Source organism: Vigna angularis, chromosome 10 (genome assembly GCF_016808095.1).
Source record: "Vigna angularis cultivar LongXiaoDou No.4 chromosome 10, ASM1680809v1, whole genome shotgun sequence".
In the NCBI taxonomy this organism is placed as follows: Eukaryota; Viridiplantae; Streptophyta; class Magnoliopsida; order Fabales; family Fabaceae; genus Vigna; species Vigna angularis.
Window position 1 is genome coordinate 22,483,411 of NC_068979.1, and position 20,938 is coordinate 22,504,348.

General features: G+C 34.6%; 1 protein-coding gene and 1 long non-coding RNA gene across 5 annotated transcripts; one reads left to right on the forward strand and one right to left on the reverse strand.

Moving 5' to 3' along the window:
- Positions 1 to 1,279: 1,279 nt before the first annotated feature.
- On the forward strand, positions 1,280 to 4,347 carry LOC108322346 (uncharacterized). The gene is made up of 5 exons (XR_001831594.2): positions 1,280 to 1,872; positions 2,453 to 2,511; positions 2,615 to 2,710; positions 2,789 to 2,918; positions 3,871 to 4,347. It is a non-coding gene; the product is annotated as an uncharacterized LOC108322346 (long non-coding RNA).
- A 4,400-nt stretch (positions 4,348 to 8,747) lies between these two features.
- On the reverse strand, positions 8,748 to 20,920 carry LOC108322347 (paired amphipathic helix protein Sin3-like 4). 4 transcript variants are annotated; one of them, XR_008245582.1, is made up of 25 exons: positions 20,604 to 20,920; positions 20,223 to 20,511; positions 19,680 to 19,832; positions 19,359 to 19,545; positions 19,168 to 19,266; positions 18,884 to 19,045; positions 18,096 to 18,408; positions 17,543 to 17,679; positions 15,679 to 15,754; positions 15,567 to 15,599; positions 15,157 to 15,440; positions 14,902 to 15,056; positions 14,580 to 14,707; positions 14,207 to 14,461; positions 12,777 to 13,472; positions 12,584 to 12,654; positions 11,230 to 11,862; positions 10,610 to 10,710; positions 10,364 to 10,502; positions 10,128 to 10,280; positions 9,860 to 10,023; positions 9,667 to 9,772; positions 9,364 to 9,546; positions 8,942 to 9,145; positions 8,748 to 8,856 (listed from the first exon to the last, which is right to left on the reverse strand). XR_008245582.1 is itself a non-coding variant. In XM_017554410.2 (25 exons), the coding sequence occupies exons 2-24, from the start codon at positions 20,297 to 20,299 to the stop codon at positions 9,388 to 9,390; spliced, it is 4,209 nt and encodes a 1,402-aa protein (XP_017409899.1). In that variant the 5' UTR covers positions 20,300 to 20,511; positions 20,604 to 20,920; the 3' UTR covers positions 8,748 to 9,145; positions 9,364 to 9,387. The 4 variants fall into 4 exon arrangements, 3 of the variants coding, with proteins under 3 accessions (XP_017409899.1, XP_052725221.1, XP_052725220.1); XM_017554410.2 differs by having other exon boundaries at positions 8,748 to 9,145; positions 11,230 to 11,675; positions 11,748 to 11,862; XM_052869261.1 differs by having other exon boundaries at positions 8,748 to 9,145; positions 18,144 to 18,408.
- Positions 20,921 to 20,938: the final 18 nt, after the last annotated feature.

A 20,938-nucleotide genomic window follows, 5' to 3' on the forward strand; every position in this document is an offset into this window, starting at 1 on the left:
TTTTAAAACTTATTTTAAATTACTAAAACACCTTTAACTTATTAGATAACTTTTTTTTAATTTAGTTTCCTAACTTTTTATATCACACATATTTAATTATTTTTATTTATTTTTTAATTATTTAACCTTTATCCAATTAATATTTGATATTTTGATTTAAGATTTGTGAAATTATAATTTTTTTATATATTTGATATTGAAAAAATAATTTGTCCTTCAAATATTAAATATTTTATAATATATTTTTATTTGTGTTTATAAAATAATTATTTAATTAATATTTATATTAGTAAATGTAGAGATACAAATATACATGCACTATGATAAAAAAAATTATATTTATTGAACAAATAATGAGAATGAATTTTTATTCTGAGAATAAAAATAGAGAAGTATAATTGTATTGAATAATATTACTTGATATTTTATTGAATTAAAATTGTTGTCCTATAAAATAAAACAACAATTTATCTTTATATCGTAAATAAAATTATTTTCATTCAACTAACTACAATATTCAGTTCATTTATTGAGAATAAACAAATGTGTTCTCTCCACAATCAGAATATATGAAAGTAAAGTTTTTTGTTTTTCTTTTTGTAAAATATCCTAAAGTTAGTAATTCCCTCCGATTACCTTAATAGTTTTTTGAAGTTGTAAATGTAGTTGAATAGTTTTAATGTATACCTTCTAATTAAGGTCATACTAAACATTGTATATTAGACTCTCTAATGAGATACATCATACTTCCTATAATTTGCTTAAAATAAGTGTTATCAAAACACACATCACAAATATTAAGTTTTCCATTTGGATTCTCATGCTATTTAAATCATCTTTAGGTAGAAATATTTTCAACAATAATCTCCGTATATAGGACATATAACTACTAATAGAACTTTCACTTTCCAAAGATCCAATAAAATTTCATATAACTCCGCACTCAATTATCTTAAGTTAGAAAATTTCATGCATTCCAAAAATTACGTTTTGAAAATTTTATTCTAGAAATTTCGTTCCAAAAATTTCAAAAAAATTGTTCTAGAAAAGTTTCAGAAATTTTAATCTGAAAATCACTTTCACAAAAGGGTCTCATTTTGAAAATTTGGAGGGATGTGCAAAGGAATTTTGGAGGGTTCAGGAAGCAAAAGCCTCTCGTACTTGTAATGGACTTGCCTGCATCTAGAGAATATCCTGCTCACATCTAGAGAATATTCTAGAAATAGCTTTTTTGCTTCCTGCACCTCCATCCTGTAGTAAAGGTCGAAAAGACCAAAATGCCTACAGTTTTACCCCCGATCTTCCTCCTTTCACCCGTTCTTTGTCGCTTACATCGCTTCCCCGCTATTACATTGCTGTTGTGATCGAAGAACAATTTTATTTTATTTTTTTTAACATTCCAGAATGTTTTTTTGGGAATTTTCCATATTATTTATTCCGAAAGACTAGCACATTTTGATTTCCAGAACTAGGGGTGCATGATTAGTCTTCCAGAGTGCACATTGTGGAAAAGTGTTGTGGAATTACCATTCAGAGAACGTGTTCTTTTAAGCATTCCAGAACAGTAATTGTTGTTTTGAGCATTGTCTGGAACGTATTGGTTCTATGATTTAGTTTTCAGATAGACTTTGATGTTGTGCATTTAGGTTTCTCCTCGTCCATGTTTGAGTCGAAGTGCAGGTGGTTTCGTGGTGGGTGTGGTTCTTTCCATCCCCATCATTGTCCCGGCGTTGGCGTTCTTTCCATTTAGGACGCCCTTCGTTTCAGGCGCGGTGGTTGTGTGTTTCCGGCGCAAGGTCGTGGTGGTTGAGCACGGCCTTTTTTGTATTGTGCCCCGGTGTCCCCGAAGGCCTTGCTCTGTCGTCAGAGATCGTAAGCTTTCCTTTTTTTTTTCTTTTTTTTTTCACAATTCTCCTAAGGTTTTAGGATATATGTTTAGTATTTGGTCGTTATGGTGGATGGAGTGTTATTTGGAAGTGGTATGAGGTGGAGACTAAAGCAAGTGAGCTTGATGATATACTGGTTCAAAACAGAAAACTTGAAGGTTCTCTTGTTAGTACCGAGAAGGCCTTAACTACATCAAATTAGGAGCTTAAACTTGCTAAAGAATCAATTGAGAATCTTTCTAATAAAAATCTGGACTTAAGATTTTTATATGCCAACAAAAGTGAAGTTGAAGGTTGGATGAATATAGGAAGCGATTAGAGATTTGGAAGAAGAGATTGCTAATTTGACAACTTCTCTAGAAAACACAAAAATGATATGATGGCCGCAAGAATCTTGTTAGAATGTTGTTTAATTGTCATTCATACATAATTCATCTCAACTTGTTTATCACCTTTTTTTTGGATTCTTTTCTTCCATGCCTTGATTTTTACATGGCTTACCCAGTCATTTAAAAATGTTTATTATTTGGTTCACAGACTAACATGTTCTCTTTTTTCTTTTGTAGAAACAAATTTTGTAAAAGTTAGCCACTAATTAAGCTGGAGGCTAGGTGTAGAATTTAAGGTATAGGATAACGGAACTACTTCATATAGATTTTTTAACAGTGTGGTACAAAAAATTGGCACAGTACTTATTGCATGGTTGTCTAAATTTTATATTGGATCAGGTATTATTTATGTTACAGACAAGGTTGGCCGCTACTGAAAACATGACTCATATTCGGAACCTTCTTGGTGTAAAATTTGACATTACGGATTATGAAGTAAGTGTCATATTCATTTATAATTGTGGGAGTTGAAGATTGTGATTTCTTATTGCCTTGCGTTTTTGCTTCTGGTAGGTTATAGAATTTGGTAGATGAAACCAAATTGTGAAATTTATGGAGGAGGCTCAACATCATAGAGATGGGTTATTTGCTAAGGTTCTTAAATTATACATCCTATTCTGCCTTAGGGACGTTATTGATGCAAGTATGCTTACAATTCCCTTTCTTTTGCCTATTCTTGGTTTTGTATTCAGTTTACGTGAATGATAATTCTACTTTTCCGAATTGTTAGGTTATTTGATTATGGAAATTGGATTGTAGGTATCACCAAAGGAATTTATATATAACAGCAGTGGTGAACACCATGAAATATCACTTTGCCTTTAAATGGAACCAAAATGCTAACGCTTTTTTCTGACATCAAATTAATGGGACAAAATTTTGTGAATTCATTTAAATAACACGAGCTGCTCTGCTTACTTTTTATGTAATGCTCTCAAATAAAATTCACCCATTTATAAATAACACGAGCTGCTCTAACCTACCTTTATTAATTATAAGTAGTTTGATGAGCACATGTTTTGGTCAGTATGGATTTTAAGATCCTGAAATTCTAAAACTCGTCTTTTTAGCATAAGAAAACATAAGTCAATCTTCATGGAGGTTAGCATCTTAGATTGCATATTGTTTTCTCTCGAGTTGATATTGCCTCCACTTTCTGATCATCCTTGTCTTTTTAGTAGTTAGTGCCCATAAGCAACTCATTCGAAGGTGACATAAAAGAATTCATAATCTTCATAAGAATAATGTAGGTTTTTCAGGATGCACTTTCCTTACCGTATTGAAAATCAATTCCCCAAGCATACCCATCCTTCCTACTGGCATCATCATCCTTATTTCAGAATAACAAAATTAATGTGTGCTTATAACAAACAGACGTGGATGTAAGAATGATAAAATATAAAGATGTTTTTGTGAGAACTAACTTCTAAAAGTATTGTTTGTTTCTCCATTCTTGTTCTTTGATTTAGTGGCCTAGTTGCCCAAAGTATTGTTTGTTTTCTTTTGAATATTACTTTACCGTCACACAAATTTTATTCTATATGCTTTTCTGAGTAAACTGCAACTTATTCCTTTTGATTGTTTTGGAATTGCAGGACTTTTTTTCATCATTGCTATCATTGCTAGATGGGTCGGTTGTTGGACAAAGTGACATCTGACTTGTGGTGCATGACTGTGTCCATTACTAACACATTTTTGGTTATCCTACATAATAGACCATGCCATCAACAAACATCAGCAAATGTTTCTTTGTATAGGTGTTTGTCAATGACATGTTCTGTAATTAAACTTGAGTAACAAGAACCACATTTAGGATTTCATATCCTTTTGGTGTTATTGTTTTGATATCCATAGGGTCTGACTTGAGTATATAAACCTTTGGAGGGATTGTCTTAGGTCGGAGACGGTTTTTGAGGTAGGAGTTTTGGGCGACGAGTTTTTCCAAATGGGAGATATTCTGGAAATGCTTCTTCTGTTTCTCTGTTTCGTCTTCGAGGGAGAGTGAGTGTTATTGTTTCTGGGATTCCTCATACTCAATTCATAACAGAGTTATGGAATTACATGTTTCTTCTGCTCTGTTCCTTGATTTCATTGTATTTTGAGAATTTATTTTCTTTGAAAAATAAAGGAAACAATACGTGGGAGACATGTGTGTCATCACACCTCAACATCTCTCTAACACCGTTAAACTGAAACTAATACTTTTGAAAGTATACAATTTCAAAGTTTCGGATTTATAAAAAACAAAATGCTCACACTTTTTATTTTTTTGTTTCAAATAATTTTTTGAAAACAATTCTTTAAAATATAAATCCAGATAAAAAATTAATTTTAAAATAATATTCAAATAATATTGCATAATAAATCACTAGTGCAAACAATTTGGTCCTTCTAAAAACACAAACTTAAATAATTTTCACTTGTTTAAGTTTTAAAAACTAACATTTCTATATAAAACAACTTTAATTTCTTAAATCTAAATAAGAAAAATAAATAAATTTAAAAATTAAATTTAATAATTAATATTTCTTTCATTAAAAACTTTATTTTGATAACTTGTTTTTTTTTTTTTAAAATTCCAAATAAAAAACTTAGTAACAATAATTAGTGAATAATAAATATCCCGGGATTAGATATTTATCCAAATTGTTTATCAAATGGTTTATCCAAATTACTTCTTTTTACATTCTTAATTTGAATAATTTGACTTAATAGTAAGAGTTCATAAAAAAAGTAAAATAAAATATATACTTTAAAATATGTTTAATCAATTCTAGTATTTAAATCTTGTGTTTACTAGTCTACTAACCATCAGTTGACTAACATAATTAGTTTTATTAAATTGCGTTTTAGTAAGAATGTTTTATTTGCATATGTTTTGTTTTTGACAGATAACTTTTATTGATTGGATACATGTGTACGGATAATATCTGTAACATCCCAAAAATACAGTAAAACCATATAATAGAATTAATTACATTTAACAATAAACCAGTTCAGTTTTATACTAAACAGACGAACGATTTTGGCCGAACGGCCTTACATAAGGGTTGCCAAAAGTAAACTATACAAGATTTAAGGGAAACATGACCGAACGGCTTACAAAAGTCAAATTACCGATCGGTCAAATAACAAAAAGGGGAGGGAAGTGACCGAACGGTCACTTCATACTAAACTACAACTACCAACCGAACGTCCTACGGTTCGGCCTTTACTTCAACTTCCACTAGGTTCGCATCTTCCAAATTTTCTTCTTCCAGCGCCTCTTCAAGTAGCGCGCTTCCATCTGCTCACATCCACACGGATGATCATTGCAAAACAAGACGGACGTACAACAAGACAACACAAGGAAAACGCAGGGTAAGCTTATGTAATTTAATTCAAGAAATAACATACGTTTATCAAATTCAAACACATCAAGTACATTTAAACATACTTATACAAACAAGGCCTATTACTAGACTGACCGTCCGGACTGTATGAATTTTGTGTAGCTACGACGTTCGTACACCCGGGTGATGTAGTAACTGGAATTCTCATCAGCTGCCACCCGAGGTTAGTCTGTTCCGTCCAAAGTACTCCTAAGGACTGGGACCTCCTGCCGTTCCCACACATGATCTACCCTCCTCTACGTGAGGACAAGTACTCACGGAACATCAGGATGAACCGCCAGCTAAGCATTTCCACATTCATACTTTACCAATTCCAATATTCATCCAAGAGTCGTTCCTCCCCGGAACGCTCGTTCAAATACAAAATCTTACATTCATCTCATATTCTCTTCATCCTTCATAACCTTTCACTTAGGTGTCATTTTCATCATCTTTTCTAAACATATAAAATAACGAACGTTCCGCCCTCTTCATAACGAGAACGAACGATAAAAACGAGACCAATAAAACCTCTCGTTCCAGAATGGAATAAGACCAAGAGAATTACTTTTAGGTTTGAGAATAGCTCGAGTACAACAATATACCATAAATGACAAACGTTATTTACATAGTGAATCAGTTAAATGAACTGACTCCCGTGAATTCAAACCCATACTCAAACAATAATTTAAGTACAGGGGCTCAAGGCCGGATCCAATGAAGGTAGACACGTCAGAACGTTAAATGACCATATTTAGAATCATTCATATACAGAAACCGAATGCCAGTCAGTGACGGAGCATGGTAAGAATATGTTACTGAAAATTTGGACGAACGCTATTTCATCAAGATTGATTATACAGGAAAGGGGTACGAGCGCTTGGTATAAGACCGAGCACTACTCCTTACGAGCGCTAGGTGTGAGACCGAGCACTAATAATCTTAAAATAAAAGGGTTGATAATTATATTAAGTTACTATTGAAGTGGTGTTTCGAAAAACAATAATATACAAGTACATATACATATAATAGGTTTATCACATTAGATTCAGGCCCCACTATGCTTGGCCGAACGCTCAAGCATAGCATTACCACACGAAGGCGCTCGTCCTACACTAGGATTCTTTCCAAATGAAAGAATCCCGTTTCAACTAGGTCTACTAGGAAAACCGAACGGTCAATGACCATTCAGTGACGAACGTACTTTATCATAGTGAAATCTCATATACAAAATCTTTTACATTCAAACTCTTTTTTCTTAACTTATAATTTCATAACTTTATAAAATTCCTATCATAATCCATTTTCATATCTCATACAGCACATATCATATAAGTTTCATATATTTCATACATTATAACCTAATTCATTCATATTTCATTTCATCTCATCCAATAAACGAACGTTCATCTCATACAATCATATCAATCATCATGCATCAAAATCATTCAATCAACTAAACAAACGTTCAGACAGTTCAACAGCAAACAAATCAAATTAAATTAAATAAGCTTCCCTTACCTCTAATGTGAACGTACGTCCTTCCGACTAAAACTCAGTTTGCAAAAACTACGATTCCTTCTACCCTCAATGCTCAACCAAACTCTTCAAACTAAAACATAAACAGAAACCCAGAATTTGTTTAGACAAGAAGACAACATGCAACCAGAACTTGAGTTGCATGTATTAGAGAACGAATGGCTAAGAGGCGAGGAAACTTACCAGTTCAGAACTTGAATTGGTTCGGTTTAAAATAAAGCTCAGGACGCCGGTGATGCTTCTACGGTGCCTGAATGTTGATCGGAGGAGAAAAATGGTGAGTTTCCTTAGAGAGAAGATATGGTTTCTAGTGAGAAGGAGGAGAAAAGAAAATATCAGAGTTTGGGAAAGAGGGTGCGTGCAGAGGAGAGTGGGACGGCAGTTTCAGAAAACATCATTTCTTTCCCACGTTCAAACGAGCGTCCGCTCTCCTGCCGACACCTGCCTTCCACTATCTAATTTCAGAAACTTCGGTGATTGACATCTGGCGTCCGCGCAAAGGATTTGGATGCGTTTTTAATGAGTCTGAACAGGGATTTTGAGTGAAATTCACGAGGTCTGACAATATCATTTTTTAAAATTAAATATTGAAACTAAAATAATATATATTTAATAACTTAAAAACTTACATTAAGTTTAATTTAATTTTTAATTTCGTAATTTATGTATATGATACACATTTAGTCACTTTTTTTTTCTATAATTATTCAACTTTTATTCAATTATTATTTAATGTTATGATTTAAGATTTGTAAATTATGATCTATTTTTTTATATTTGATATTGAAAAAAAATATATTTGTATCTTCTTTATATCTTTTATAATATCATATTTTCTTATTTATGGTTTTTGTTTTTTATAAGATAGTTATTTAATTAATAATTAAGTTAGTAAAGGGAGAGATACAAATAGACATCCATGACAAAAATATTATATTTATTAAATATGAAAATAAGAATGAACTTTTATTATGAGAATGAAGATGGAAAAGTAGAATTCACGACCAGCCCATGGCGTCCCTAGCCCCAATTTGAATTTAGATTGGGTGTTCACAACCCTTGTCTGTTGTGCGTAACTCAATGGCAACAGGATTGTTATAGAATAAATGGAAAATTTTCTGAAATACGTGCTTTGTTAACAAGCTAATCTATCACACATATATAGGAAACTCAACTCTTGCTTGACTCAACGTGCCACGTGATCTTGCAGTTTACTGCTTTCATTCATCAATTAAAAAGCAAAGCAAGAAGCCCGTAATTTAAATAGAGTGGCATAACGGTATTTTTATCAGAGAAATTATCATTACACAAGTTCATCAAGCAATGCATTTAGAGTGATACCTAACTCTATCTGGTATCCTTCTAGCCTCATTAGCTACTACCAAAAAGTCCAAATGTATTACCATATTTTTCAAAAAGAATACTCTTTTAGCAAGTTGGCCTATTCAATTCATCATTCCACCGACCTCCTATGATAAGTAGCTTTCAAGACAAGCAAAAATACCCTCAGTATGCTACATTCTTCTCATTTTACTGTATCCATACCAAAAGAGAAACAAAAAGAACAAGGAAGTTGTGGGCAGACTCTCAGTCTACGCTTTGTATTTGAAACGGCAGGCCAATTGCAGCCACCGAATGTTCCATCATCAATAACCTCAATATTTGTAGCAGCTAAGTGAAAGGGGAAAATAAAAAACTAAATAACAAAAATATTGATGAATGAAATAAAAAGTCCTCTAGTTACATCACAAATTACCTTTATTTACATTATTGTGAGACATCATTAGCCATCAGATGACAGTATACAACAATCTTCCGTCAATTCCGCGCCCCCATTCTGTATGATTTATTAGGTTGCTCAGAAAAAATTTCAAAAATAATTTCTGATAAGCATCCCTAGATCAACTTGTATAGGGTGCTGTTTTCACGGGCCTCTGCCAATGACATTTGGCAAGTATTACTGAAAAGGGTAACCAAACAACGATTATCAGTCAAACTTTTTGTTTGTTACTACATCAAGAAAAGAACAAATGATAGATGAACTTTTAGCTTCATTATATTTATTATATAGATATAGCAGTAAGGGATATTGATCATAACAATTGATATTGGATGGAAGTATGAGTTCTGCATGTTTAAAAGCATGACACATTTAGCAATATATAGAATTTTGCATACCATGTCCAGCTCAAAATGGACAATTCATGTAATGGAAAACATGTTGCGGAATCGTTGCAGTCTTCTTGAACGAATGTTTGAAGACTGTGCCTGTTCATGGGTGCCTGAACTCCTCGGATGCAAGACTCTTCGTTTCCTTCTCACCCGATACAAAAAGTCTTCAGTATCTAAAACGTAAGAGACCTGAAAAACAGGTATCGAGGAAAAAATATAAGGCTGGAAATTCAGAAACAAAATCCAATAGGCATCATACTCTAGCTTAAAGTGGTAATACCAACTATGAAATCTTATTATATCAAATACCTTAGATGAACTGCAAGCTATCTTGCACTCCAGACCATTAATAATCTGTAGTCCTTCCATAGCCTGGCTTGAAAATTCATCACTACCAGCATATCTACGTTTATTCCTGACAATATGAATAAAATAAAATAAATTCACAAAAATAAACAACAGAATTCAATTAAATTTATAATTCTACTGACTAATCAAATACCTTTTCAAGAAAATCCCTGACTTCTCTTTTTTGTCAGGGACAACAGACAGGAAGTCATTGAGTAGATAGGTTGAAAAATTAGGGTCCATCGAAACAGCAGTCACTTCGGGTTTATCATGTCCAGAGTCCATCAGTTGAATAGATAGTTTCGTTGCTCCAGGTGACTGCAACGGAATAAACTAGGTTACCGCTACAGAACTTGTAACACTATTTAAAACTTCATTCAGGAACAGACCTAGGTAGACAAGAAGGCAAAATAAAAGCTTACATATTCAATACGATATATGTTCTCATCATGGAGAAGAACACGGGCATTTTCATGATAAACTATGTCGACAAATTTTCCAGGTTTTCTTGATTTCTCATATGCAAGTAGTTGTAGAAGTTTATTATCCATCTCATCAGCAGCAACAGCTTGAAGCTGAAATAAAATAAGAGATCTTTTAATGGTAGGAAAGATAATAAGCTGTGCAAACGATAAAAGGTGGAATTTATGTATGCGACCTGTTTAACGAGTTTATATATCAGCTTGTCTAATGTGAATAAGACATATGACTGAATTCCAATTATAGCTCGACAATCATCCTCAAATTTTGTATTATCAGAAGAACCATCCAGCAAACTGAAAAGGGCATTCATGAATCTACAGCATAAAGGAGACACATCAGTCTTGCATAGATAGATATTTACATATATGTTCAAAATTGTAATTTGTAATTTGTAATATAATACATTTCATAGGTTTATCACCTGTCATATTGATCAGTGGAGCTTGTATCACTCGAAGCTTTCCATTTCCTATCAGCAGATGATGAGTTAATCTTCGCTGATTGTATCCTCTCATACAATGTCTGTCAGATTAATAAGACAAAATATTATAAAATGAATATACAATAGATGCAAACACGTTCACATTAATAAGAGGAAATACATATAAACTAAAAAACATCTATTTTGTCCAAAACCATACACATACGCACTGATACCCAAGATTGACATGCATCCATACACACACATAAAATGTTCCTCTCACTGCCTCAAATTGCAATTAGTACAAGCACCACCTTTCCAAAGACAGTCATCTGGCTCAAACACTTTGGAATGAATCTACTGGTAGCAGATACCCAATCACTTAGAAGTAGTGAGAATTAAACTAGATAAAAACAGAGAAGCAAAGCCAAGGTGAGAAGAGTAGCTTAGACACCACTACATTTCTGACAAACTATTCCTAAATTCTTGTGAATAATAGAATAACAAAGATTAATAATGCTAAATGAAAATTAACTTTGGTGTTTGTACAACAGAAACTCCAGACCTCAGTGTAGGTTATGAAAATGAGAGGGTGTATTTCTAAATGGATATTTTTGTACCTGATGAAGTCTAAAAAGAACATAAAAGGAATCGTTTCCATAGAAAACTCGTGAATTCCTGTCCTTCTCATGTAACATTGGAAGAACATGCTTTGCCAGTGGCTTCACAGTTAGGAGAAAGCGTTCAGAGTACGGCAATGACATTCCATCTCCTTCAACGTCATGGGCATCAGCTATTCCTTCAGCTTCACCTTCACTCTCAGCCTTGTTATCATGTTCTCCATCCTCATGCTCTTCCCGAGAACACTCCTCACCATCAGCAGACTCGCTGCCAGAAACATCAACATTTTCAGATGCATTTTCACTGTCCTCTGATGACCTGTGAGGACTTTCTTCACCTTCATCATCAGCATCAACATCATTTTCTCCTCTAGTTTCACCACAAACATCGTCCCCATGTCTATCTTGATATGGCCGACTAATACCACCATCCTTTCCTTTATGCACTGCATCCAAACCATTACCTCCATAAACTGCAAAGTTATCTTCTTCAAAGTCTCCATTAGGAGATAACTCACCCTCTTCTCTTTCACTTTTGAAGGGTCGAATTGATTCCTCTTGGTACCGGTGGACTTTGGTGCCTCCAGTGATGACCCCATTTGTGGATGTACCTGGTCTTGCAGAATCACCACCCTAAGTCATGATAAAGAAACACAAAAAATCACCAAATTAATCGGTATGATAACTGGTGTATAAAATTAAAATATTATATGTAATGATGTCACAGAATTACAAGTTTTAAAAGGAGAACTAAATTAATATTCAGTCAACAGTGTTGATTTCATTATAATGCAGAAAAATATTTGAAGAACAACGGTAGTCATGAAGTTTGCACGGATGGAAATCACAATAGTTCTTTACACATAAGTACAAAGGAAAGAGTGTTTTTCACACTCTGTTCTGAAAAGCTAACAACTTATGGCTTACCACTCAGATCTTCATATTTACAATCTGAGGATCAATTCACTGTAGAAAGACCGCTCATCAACAATATATATTGCAAGATGTTCATGAACATATTTCTACCACAATCAACTTGATCAAATTAAAGGAGAGAAAATACCACCCACTAAAAATCTGGTTTGCAATATAATGCTTCAAGATTTCTAAGGCAATTGGTGTTGGTGCTAATGACAGTGAGTAATGCCAGTCATATACCCTAAAACAGCCTCTTTGCAAATGAAAGGGGAAGACGGCAAACAGTGATCCTTTCATACCTTCACAAAGGAAGAGGCCTCTAGCACCAGTGTATAATAGTTTATTGATATAATCTCAAAATTTATCCTAATGATGAATGTAGAACAAGAAAAATTTAAATTGAGACTGACATAAGCTGTACAGAGTTAATCCGTACCTCTGAAGGTGGAATATCAGGTCCTCCTTCAGCAGATGCATTAACAGGTCTAGCTGGAGTGGCAGTGAGTCCTTGTACAAAAAATTGCGTCTCAGTTCCGCACATTCTTAATAAGTAACAGTTGAAGATTATGAGAAATAATTGACAGATTACATTCAATTAACGGAAGGGTAACTATCAAGAAGTTGCTAACCTGACAAATTATCTATGTTTGTCCTTCCATTGCTTTGTTCCATTCCAGATGTGGGGGAGGCATTAGCATTCACTAACCTTTCACTAGACTGGTCTTGCTTATTATTAAATCCTGATAGTTCATTAGGTGGGAAAGCAATATTATTCATTTTACCATGCTGTGTATTATTTCCCAAAGTTTCAGTTTTATGTAATACACGGTCGTCAAGATACCTATCCTCTCTAACCCCACTATCACCATTTGATTGCCATGCTTTACTAGAAGTTGACTGATCTACTGGCAAACAACCATCCCCATTTCTGGAAACATTTATATGCTTTTGATTCATGACGGTAGCACCCACAACAGGGTTACCATCACTTTCAGCAACACTCGCAGTGCCATTCTTGACACTATTATTCTTAGTCTTGACAACATCTTCCGTATCCTCTGCACCCTGGGGCCGAGAAGGAACACAAAGCATGGGCTCTAAAAATGTTGTCCAAACCTTCATAACTTTATCCACATGTTCGGTTGTGCAAATTTCTCCACAGGAATATTTTACGAGCTGATATAAATCTTCATGAATATCTAGATCAGAATACTTAAACTCCAAGTTTGGAAGAATTGGCCGTCTGTTTCCAGCAGCAATAGCAAGAAGAACATCATCTTCTTTGCGTTTCTTTTCACTAATTTCTTTGATTTCTGCCAGCAAGGCTGTAGAAAATTTGATAAAAGAAAGGTGTCAAGAAAATAGAAAGGTGTCAAGAAAATAGAAAGAAAGGTGTCAAGAACATGGAAAGAATTGCTATATCATAACCACCAACATATACTGAAAATTTCACTTGCATACAGGTAATCACATACCATTGATTTTGTCTTGCATGGTGTCCAACAATTAACCTTTCGTTTTGATCAATTGAAATTAAGTAAGAAAATCAATCAAAATGTGATATGGGAAATACTAGGAAGGTGCCAAAAAATGTAATAAATGGTTGGAGATGGCACCACAGAATAGTATGTTGTGCTTCAGACACAAGAGGACTCAGTGTTATAGAATACGGTTCAATTTAAAACCCTAAATAAGGGAGCCAACTCATGAAATTGCACCCAAAATAGACCTTAAATGACGCAGTATTGTATGGCTAAACAAGGGCTTTCAACCATTAATCAAAGTTAGGAATTTTAATGCAACAAATAACCCAAATATGGCTATGATTTGTGCCACTATAGCCACAACAGCAAGCAGTGACTGATGGACTTTAACAAAGTGGCCCAAAGCTGCAAGGCCCACATTGCAACAGCAGCACTATAGTGTTAGATTGAAAACTCAGGTTTAGGTATGTCCACAGATTATCTCACATAATTAAAAATTTGCAAACATAAGAGAATATTCAAACATTAAAAGCTTTGAGAATTCAACATAATCGAAATGAAACATTATTTATTACCTTTGGTGCTAAGGCTTTTTGTATCCTGCTGCTTAAAGTAGAAGCTACGATGATCAAGAGATTTGTGATAGTTCTTAGAATATATTTCAGCCCAAACTTTACTAAAATCAGCACGGCACCTTGCCCACTCTTCCTGTTTCTGTTTCAAGCGTGTTAATATCACTGGCAAAGCTAGAGGTGCATTCTTCCTTAACACTTCCATCACATCAAGCCCATGATCACCGTATAATCGTTCAATACACCTAAGATTTATAGCTAAAACAACAGACAGAAAAAAAAAAATCACATCAAAATATGCAAAAGTTCTAGAAATTACCTCACACTGTATATCTGCTGTAACCAATTTCCCTGATTAATTGAAAATACCATATACCTGTTAAGTGCTCCTCAATACGAATTGGGATGTCTCCTTTAATTGTATTATTATTGATCTTGTCTAACAGCTCTTCTACTCGTTTGGTTGTCACATTCACAGACTCTAACAACATGTCAAGTTCAAACCTGCGAAGCAGTTAACATAATATCAGCAAGTGCAAGTGATAGACAACTTACTGAAATCATGTTTTAATCAACCCAATGATGGCAAAAACAAAAACTACAATAATATGGCAACTGTGACAGTGATCACCCCTAGAAGATTAATCAAGAAAACATGTATTTTAAAATGTACTTAAACATCACTGGAAAGATCTTACCTGTCATCTTCGCATCTAAACAAGCTCTCTTCATACTGATTTTTGCGCATATGTTTGAAGGAGTAATCCTCACTTCCTGAAGTGACAGACACCCAGTGATCATTCAACACTTCAGCACCAAGTTCTGTTTTTTGGCTAGCTATAGGTATTGGGTACTGCGTAAGCACAGACAATATACATGCAAAACAATCAGCAAGAGGATCTCAGATTCCATTAGAAAAGGACAAAATACAAAGAGACAAACAAAATAACTACATTTTTTGGTAAGAGCCGATAACTAGGAGTACACTGGTCGCAGTTAGAAAGGTCCAGCTCATTTATAGGTTTTGATAAATACTTATCCTTGCTGGGATATAGAGACATCTTAGAACCTAAAACATCTTTGTTGGCAATCACAGTGGATTTATCCCGTTCTCGGAACTCACGATCCCTTTCTTTCATCCCATCATCCCTATAACGGTCTCTATCTCGATCCCTTTCTCTTTCCCTTTCTTCACCCTTCATTTGTTTCAGTCCATGTCCATCATTCCATAAGGACTCTAACAAACACAAAAGAGAACATTTTGGGATCAGACCACAATACTGCACAAGTTCCTATGAACCCAGATTATTTCACATAAAACTAAAAAGGGGAGCATATATCAGAAAACTGAAAAACATCTTACTTTTATTCATAACACCAGCAAGAAATCCACCATCTGTATCATAGGGTCTGATTAGACATAAATTTAAAAATTTAACTTCATGGAAAGTAATATATTATTAGTTTGAATATACCATTTTTTTCAGATTGTAGCAAAAATTCATTAAACCCCTCCATAAGATCTGGATACTTTCCCAGTAAATCGCCCACCTGGAAGAATATATGACCAAGAGTCAATCATATAGCATTGCACAAGGACTAAACATCAAGGTAAATATATAGTATGAAATACAGTAAAAGCAGGTTGAGCTGCTTCTCATATTGATCAAGAGAAAAATCATTTATAGTCATGTTTTAACATCATATTCTACATATAAGTTTTCAGGAGAGAGGAATGAAGTTCCAGAAAGATATCAATGTACTAGTCTATTATATTTTCTCATAAGAAAATTCAATTAACACAGTGTAGCAAATTATTGAAGTTGAAGCAGCAACATTGTCATATTTTATAGATAGACAATGGCACAAAAAAGGGATTTAGAAGGAACAGTCTGCCAGATCTGTCAAGAATAAATGGTCAAAGACTGAAACCACATACAAAGCAACTAATCACTCTATAAATAACATAAACCATAATTTATTCAACAGCAATTGCATCTGATGTAAACATTGTGATTGGAACCTAACTCTAACAGTTCGTGTTCTCTAGAAATTAGCGGTGTAGCCCTGTCATTTTATAGACTCAAAATAAATTTGGTCTGGCCCAACCATTCAAATCAGGTTGGTCATCCCGTATCTCGCAAGAAAAATTAACAACTGCATTGTGGGCCAGAGGATTTGAATGTTTGACTGACAGTCCAAGGTTTACATTACTGTTACAATTACAAGACAGGAACTGTAGTCTTTGGCCCAAAATTTGTGTCCCCCAATTACAGTCTCAATCCCAAATCCAGGAATCCCCAATTTTGTGGTCTTTTGACAAAGGTGTTTATCCATTCCAGCTGCTCCTTCTGGAGCTACTTGTCTTCACTCTCCAAATCAGAAAGTAATCTTGCAAAATGGTACCAAACATCTCTCTCAGATAACATTATTAAGATAAACTAATGCAAATTGAAAGGAATATCTTAAAAGGATTGAAATCTGGGTTAATGTCAGATCTATATTGATCTCGACCTCTAATGTGTCTCCTGTATAACGCACAAGGTGATTTGGGCAAAAGCATATCAAGATTCAGGCCTAATCTGGTTGAAGAAAGTTTCCTGGTTTTCTTTTTTATTCTGATGACATTTGGAAAGACAACTTTTATGGGGATTATTGGGAGCATACAGACATGGTGCAACTGAAAGGGGATAAACTCTCTTGTTCCAGATTTCATATCCAAATGAATGGTGCATACAAAGTGAAACCCACTAGAGTCAACCTGGGTGTGGCATGGGTCATAGATTCTAACTTTAATACAACCTCTGCACACCAAAAAATTATGAATGGTGCCAGTGAAATGAGCATGGCTACTGAGCAACCAAAGCATACTACTTTGATAAGCATGCTAGATTTTTCACTGTCGATGTAAATTTCTTCAAAGCCATTGAAATCCATTCCTTCAATAGCTACTCCAACATTCTGCTCAAAATGGTCTTCTTTCAATATATTTCCTTAATAGTATTAACATTTATTGCATGGAAATTGATTATTTCTTCAAGTTTTTTATTCTATTCTCAGTCCTGGGACTTCATTGTCCATGTAGATTTGTCCCCCCTAGTCCAAGCCAAATTTTGCCTGGGACAACTTTATTCTCCAAATTGATAGTTCACAACACACCACTTGTTTCATGCAAATAAACTCTGTAGTTTCCAACACACCACATTTTATAAGGAATTAAGGTCAATCAATGTTCATTGCCAGCCAAACCAACATAGATTGATAAATTTAAGTCACTCATCTTGACAGAACTTGACATAAAATCGAGTATCTAATAGAAGTAAATATGCAAACCCATACCAATGACTGCAACTCTTGTCGGGTAATTATTTCCCTGCTGTAAATATGTAAGCACTTCAAAAATTCCTGATAGTCATCAGGATTTCGTAATTTTTCTTTGACTTTTTCGCAGAAAGCGAACTCTTGACTGTACATACCTGAAATCACAAAATTTAAGATACGTGTAACAAACCACAAAAGGAAGGGATGAATTTAAAAATATTTGGAATAAATTAGGTCCTTCATTGTACACAAAATAAGGAAAATACTTACATAGCCCTAGATAATAAATATAAAAATTCAAAGCACTTTTTAACTATGGATGATTCCATCACCAAAAGAAATCATAAATCTTTTTCATTTTAATAGTTTAGCATTGTATGAGGCAGAAAAGTCATGACAATTTTTAGCATTCATTGATTAATTTTAAGTTCACATGTTTTTTGGATTTTCTTTTTGTTCATTTATTTCTTACCCTATTAAACAGCAAAACAGGTTCGACAATTAGTGATTAATTAATTAGGAAAAAGGTAAAATTACACAAAAATAAGTTCATAAGTAATGTCATACTCACTTTTCAGAGAATTTTTATCATCACAAGTGGATGACATAGGACGCGTACCAAAATTTTCATCAGCATCAAGCAATGGTTCAGCTCCAGAGTCCTCAACCTTACGAGAACGTTTGTGAGGAAATCGCTCCCTATCATGCTCATAATCTCTATCATCCTTTTCACGTTCTCTCTTGTCTCTATCTTCTCTGCGTTCCTTTTCCTTCTCCGCACGTCTCCTCTCCTTTTCTATCCTTAATAAACCTCTGTCCTGATCTGGATCAGGACGATCAACACTGGGATCACGATCCCCATGTGAAGCCATGGTCCTTTCTCGCTGGCATGCAGATGAGTAAAATGTTAACTTGATAAGCAACAATAAAACTCATAGGGACAAAGCAACAGAGGTCATCAAAGACAAAAGGTGGGCTCTCAAATAATCAAACACTGACTACTAAGCATGACATTTTCAGTGAAAAACAAATGATTTAGATGTTCAATTTACAAAACCTGTCAGCTGACAAGACTACCAAACACCAAATGTTAATTTTTTTTCATCATAACTCTTTTACCCAATTTAACATCCTAGTTAGCAAAAATAGGTGGCTGGCATTTTAGGTTCATTTTCAGATATCAGTAATATGTAGAGGGTGTGCTTCACTGGAACCATAAACGTGCCAGAGGCAAGAACCTCACTAAAGGGTCAGCACTTCAATGTGCAAGGGGTGCTGACCCTCTGGCACCTTGCCTTATCTCCTTAGGTTTAGGTATTCCTTCAACAACAAAGAGGGGCACAACAATTGGAGTCAAACCTTTTCAACATGCATTGGCCGTACTGTTGGCATTGAACTCCTATCACGAAGAATAGAATTTCTTGCAGACGCATAATGAGTAGAGGCAGCTGCAGAAGCGTCTGGAAGAAAATGAGTAAACTCATCAAGAAGATCAGGATGGTCCTGGAAAATAGCAGCAACCTGAAGAAATCCAAATGATTAAAATGAGTCAAAAGAAATATAAGCATTACAAGAGGAAAAAAAAAGAAAAGAAATTCTATTCAGGTTGCATTACAACACATAACATAGGCAAACACACATACCTCCTGGTAGACCTCGGTGATAGACTTGTTTTCCTTTCTGTACATATTCAATATGTCAAGAAATGATTTGTACACATGATCGTCGCCTTGAAAACGAGTCTGCATGATAAGAACCCATCAGGCTCAAAAGAAAAACAATACATTGGTTGAAAACAAATCAGTAAAGGAAAAATTAATAACAACGCACTAACCTTTATTTTGTTCACAAAATTTATAGCTTCTTCAAATTCAACAGGTTTCTTTGGAGCAGGTTGTTCATCCTCTGACGGAAGTGTGATTTCATACCCCTTAGGCAAGAAGGTGTTAAATCCCAATATAAGATCTCTATGGCCTTTAAAGAGTTCCTTCACTCTTCCAATGACACCCGCGGTATCAATTCTACAATGCACCCAAGGGAAACACAACTCAAGTTCCACTAACAAAACCATGATCCTCTTTCCCAATATGATACAAAAAATAATGAACAAGCAGAAGGCGAGGTGGACAAAGAATATGTTACAACATGATCAAACCTTTGAGCCTTGAAATCTTTCATAACCTCCAAAAAGTCGTCATACTTGTCCCTCTTATCTTGAAATATATCCTTTACTGCTTTAAGATATGCTAGGGCATCATTAGTTGTCAATTTCTGAGCACCTCCATTTGCCATCTGCGGTTGCCCAGACCTTCATTCAAAAAATTTCATAAAATTTTTAGAACAATAACTCAAGCCACAAATAAAACCTAAAAATCAACTAATGATGAGAACGATTCAAACATTATGGCAGACAAGAAACAATCCGATCTCATTTCACAACGTCAAACAATTCAACGAAAACAAAACTACACGCTTCACTAAAGCCTAAACCTGCAAAAACAGATTATAAAGCAGAACAACCATTGAAACTCCTTCGATTTCACGTAAGAACACGAAAACAGAAAACTTCACCGTACCAAAAAATGAAAAGCCTTACAACTCGATTGAAGAGCCAAATGCTTCATCAAGCACGAAAAATAGCAAAATCAAAACACGAGCACAGTCTAACAAAATTGAAGATAACAAAATAAAAACTTACGCTTCTCCTCGGGCAGACACCACAGGCCGTTTGAGTTGAGAACAACTAGTGAAAACTTCATCTCTAGACCTCTTCATCTTCAACAACAAAGCGAAGAAACAGCACACTCTCCCTCTTCAACTTCAAATCATATTTCCAAACTCCGAAAGAATTCAAAATTCTAGAACCTCAGGCTTCTCATTCAAACAAGAGCAATTAGTACACTTCAGATCTATCCACAAGGAATCAACGCGAAGCAAGAATCCTAACCGCTAACTCCATGAAGAGATCACCTCAGAGGAGCCAAATCCTGAAATAAAAAGAGAATCGCAAGCAAAATTCGCATTACTTCAATGTAAAGCAACGTGAGGATGAATTAGAGCGAAGGAAACCGAAATTTACAGAGTGATCGCCAAGTCTCCGAAGTGCGAAGTCCTGAGAAAAAAAGATAGAAAATCGAAAGAGAAAAAAAAAAGATAAATAGCGAAAATGCTTTGTGTGACAAAGCTTTTTCCTGTTGCCTTTGTGATTCCTCAGAAAGCGTCAACGTTGAAGTGCTGAAGAAAACACCATGGCTTTTTAAGGAGAAGTTTCTCTTTTTTTCTCTCTCAGTTTGAATTTCAAAGAGGATTATTTTTTCTCTCTGATTTTCTGGGCAAACAAAGCGAGAGAAAGAAGAGACAACGCGAAAATAAAAGAGAGAACCAAAGAGAGTTAACGATGTGATATAAGAACAA

Excerpts from the sequence above, each read along its gene's own strand:
- LOC108322347 (XM_052869260.1), bottom strand. The coding sequence starts at position 20,299 with ATGAAGAGGTCTAGAGATGAAGTTTTCACTAGTTGTTCTCAACTCAAA. Across the intron at positions 19,833-20,222 it reads GTGTCTGCCCGAGGAGAAGC|GTCTGGGCAACCGCAGATGG; the intron begins GTAAGTTTTTAT and ends TTTTGAATGAAG. Across the intron at positions 13,473-14,206 it reads AAAAAGCCTTAGCACCAAAG|CCTTGCTGGCAGAAATCAAA; the intron begins GTAATAAATAAT and ends AATTTTCTACAG.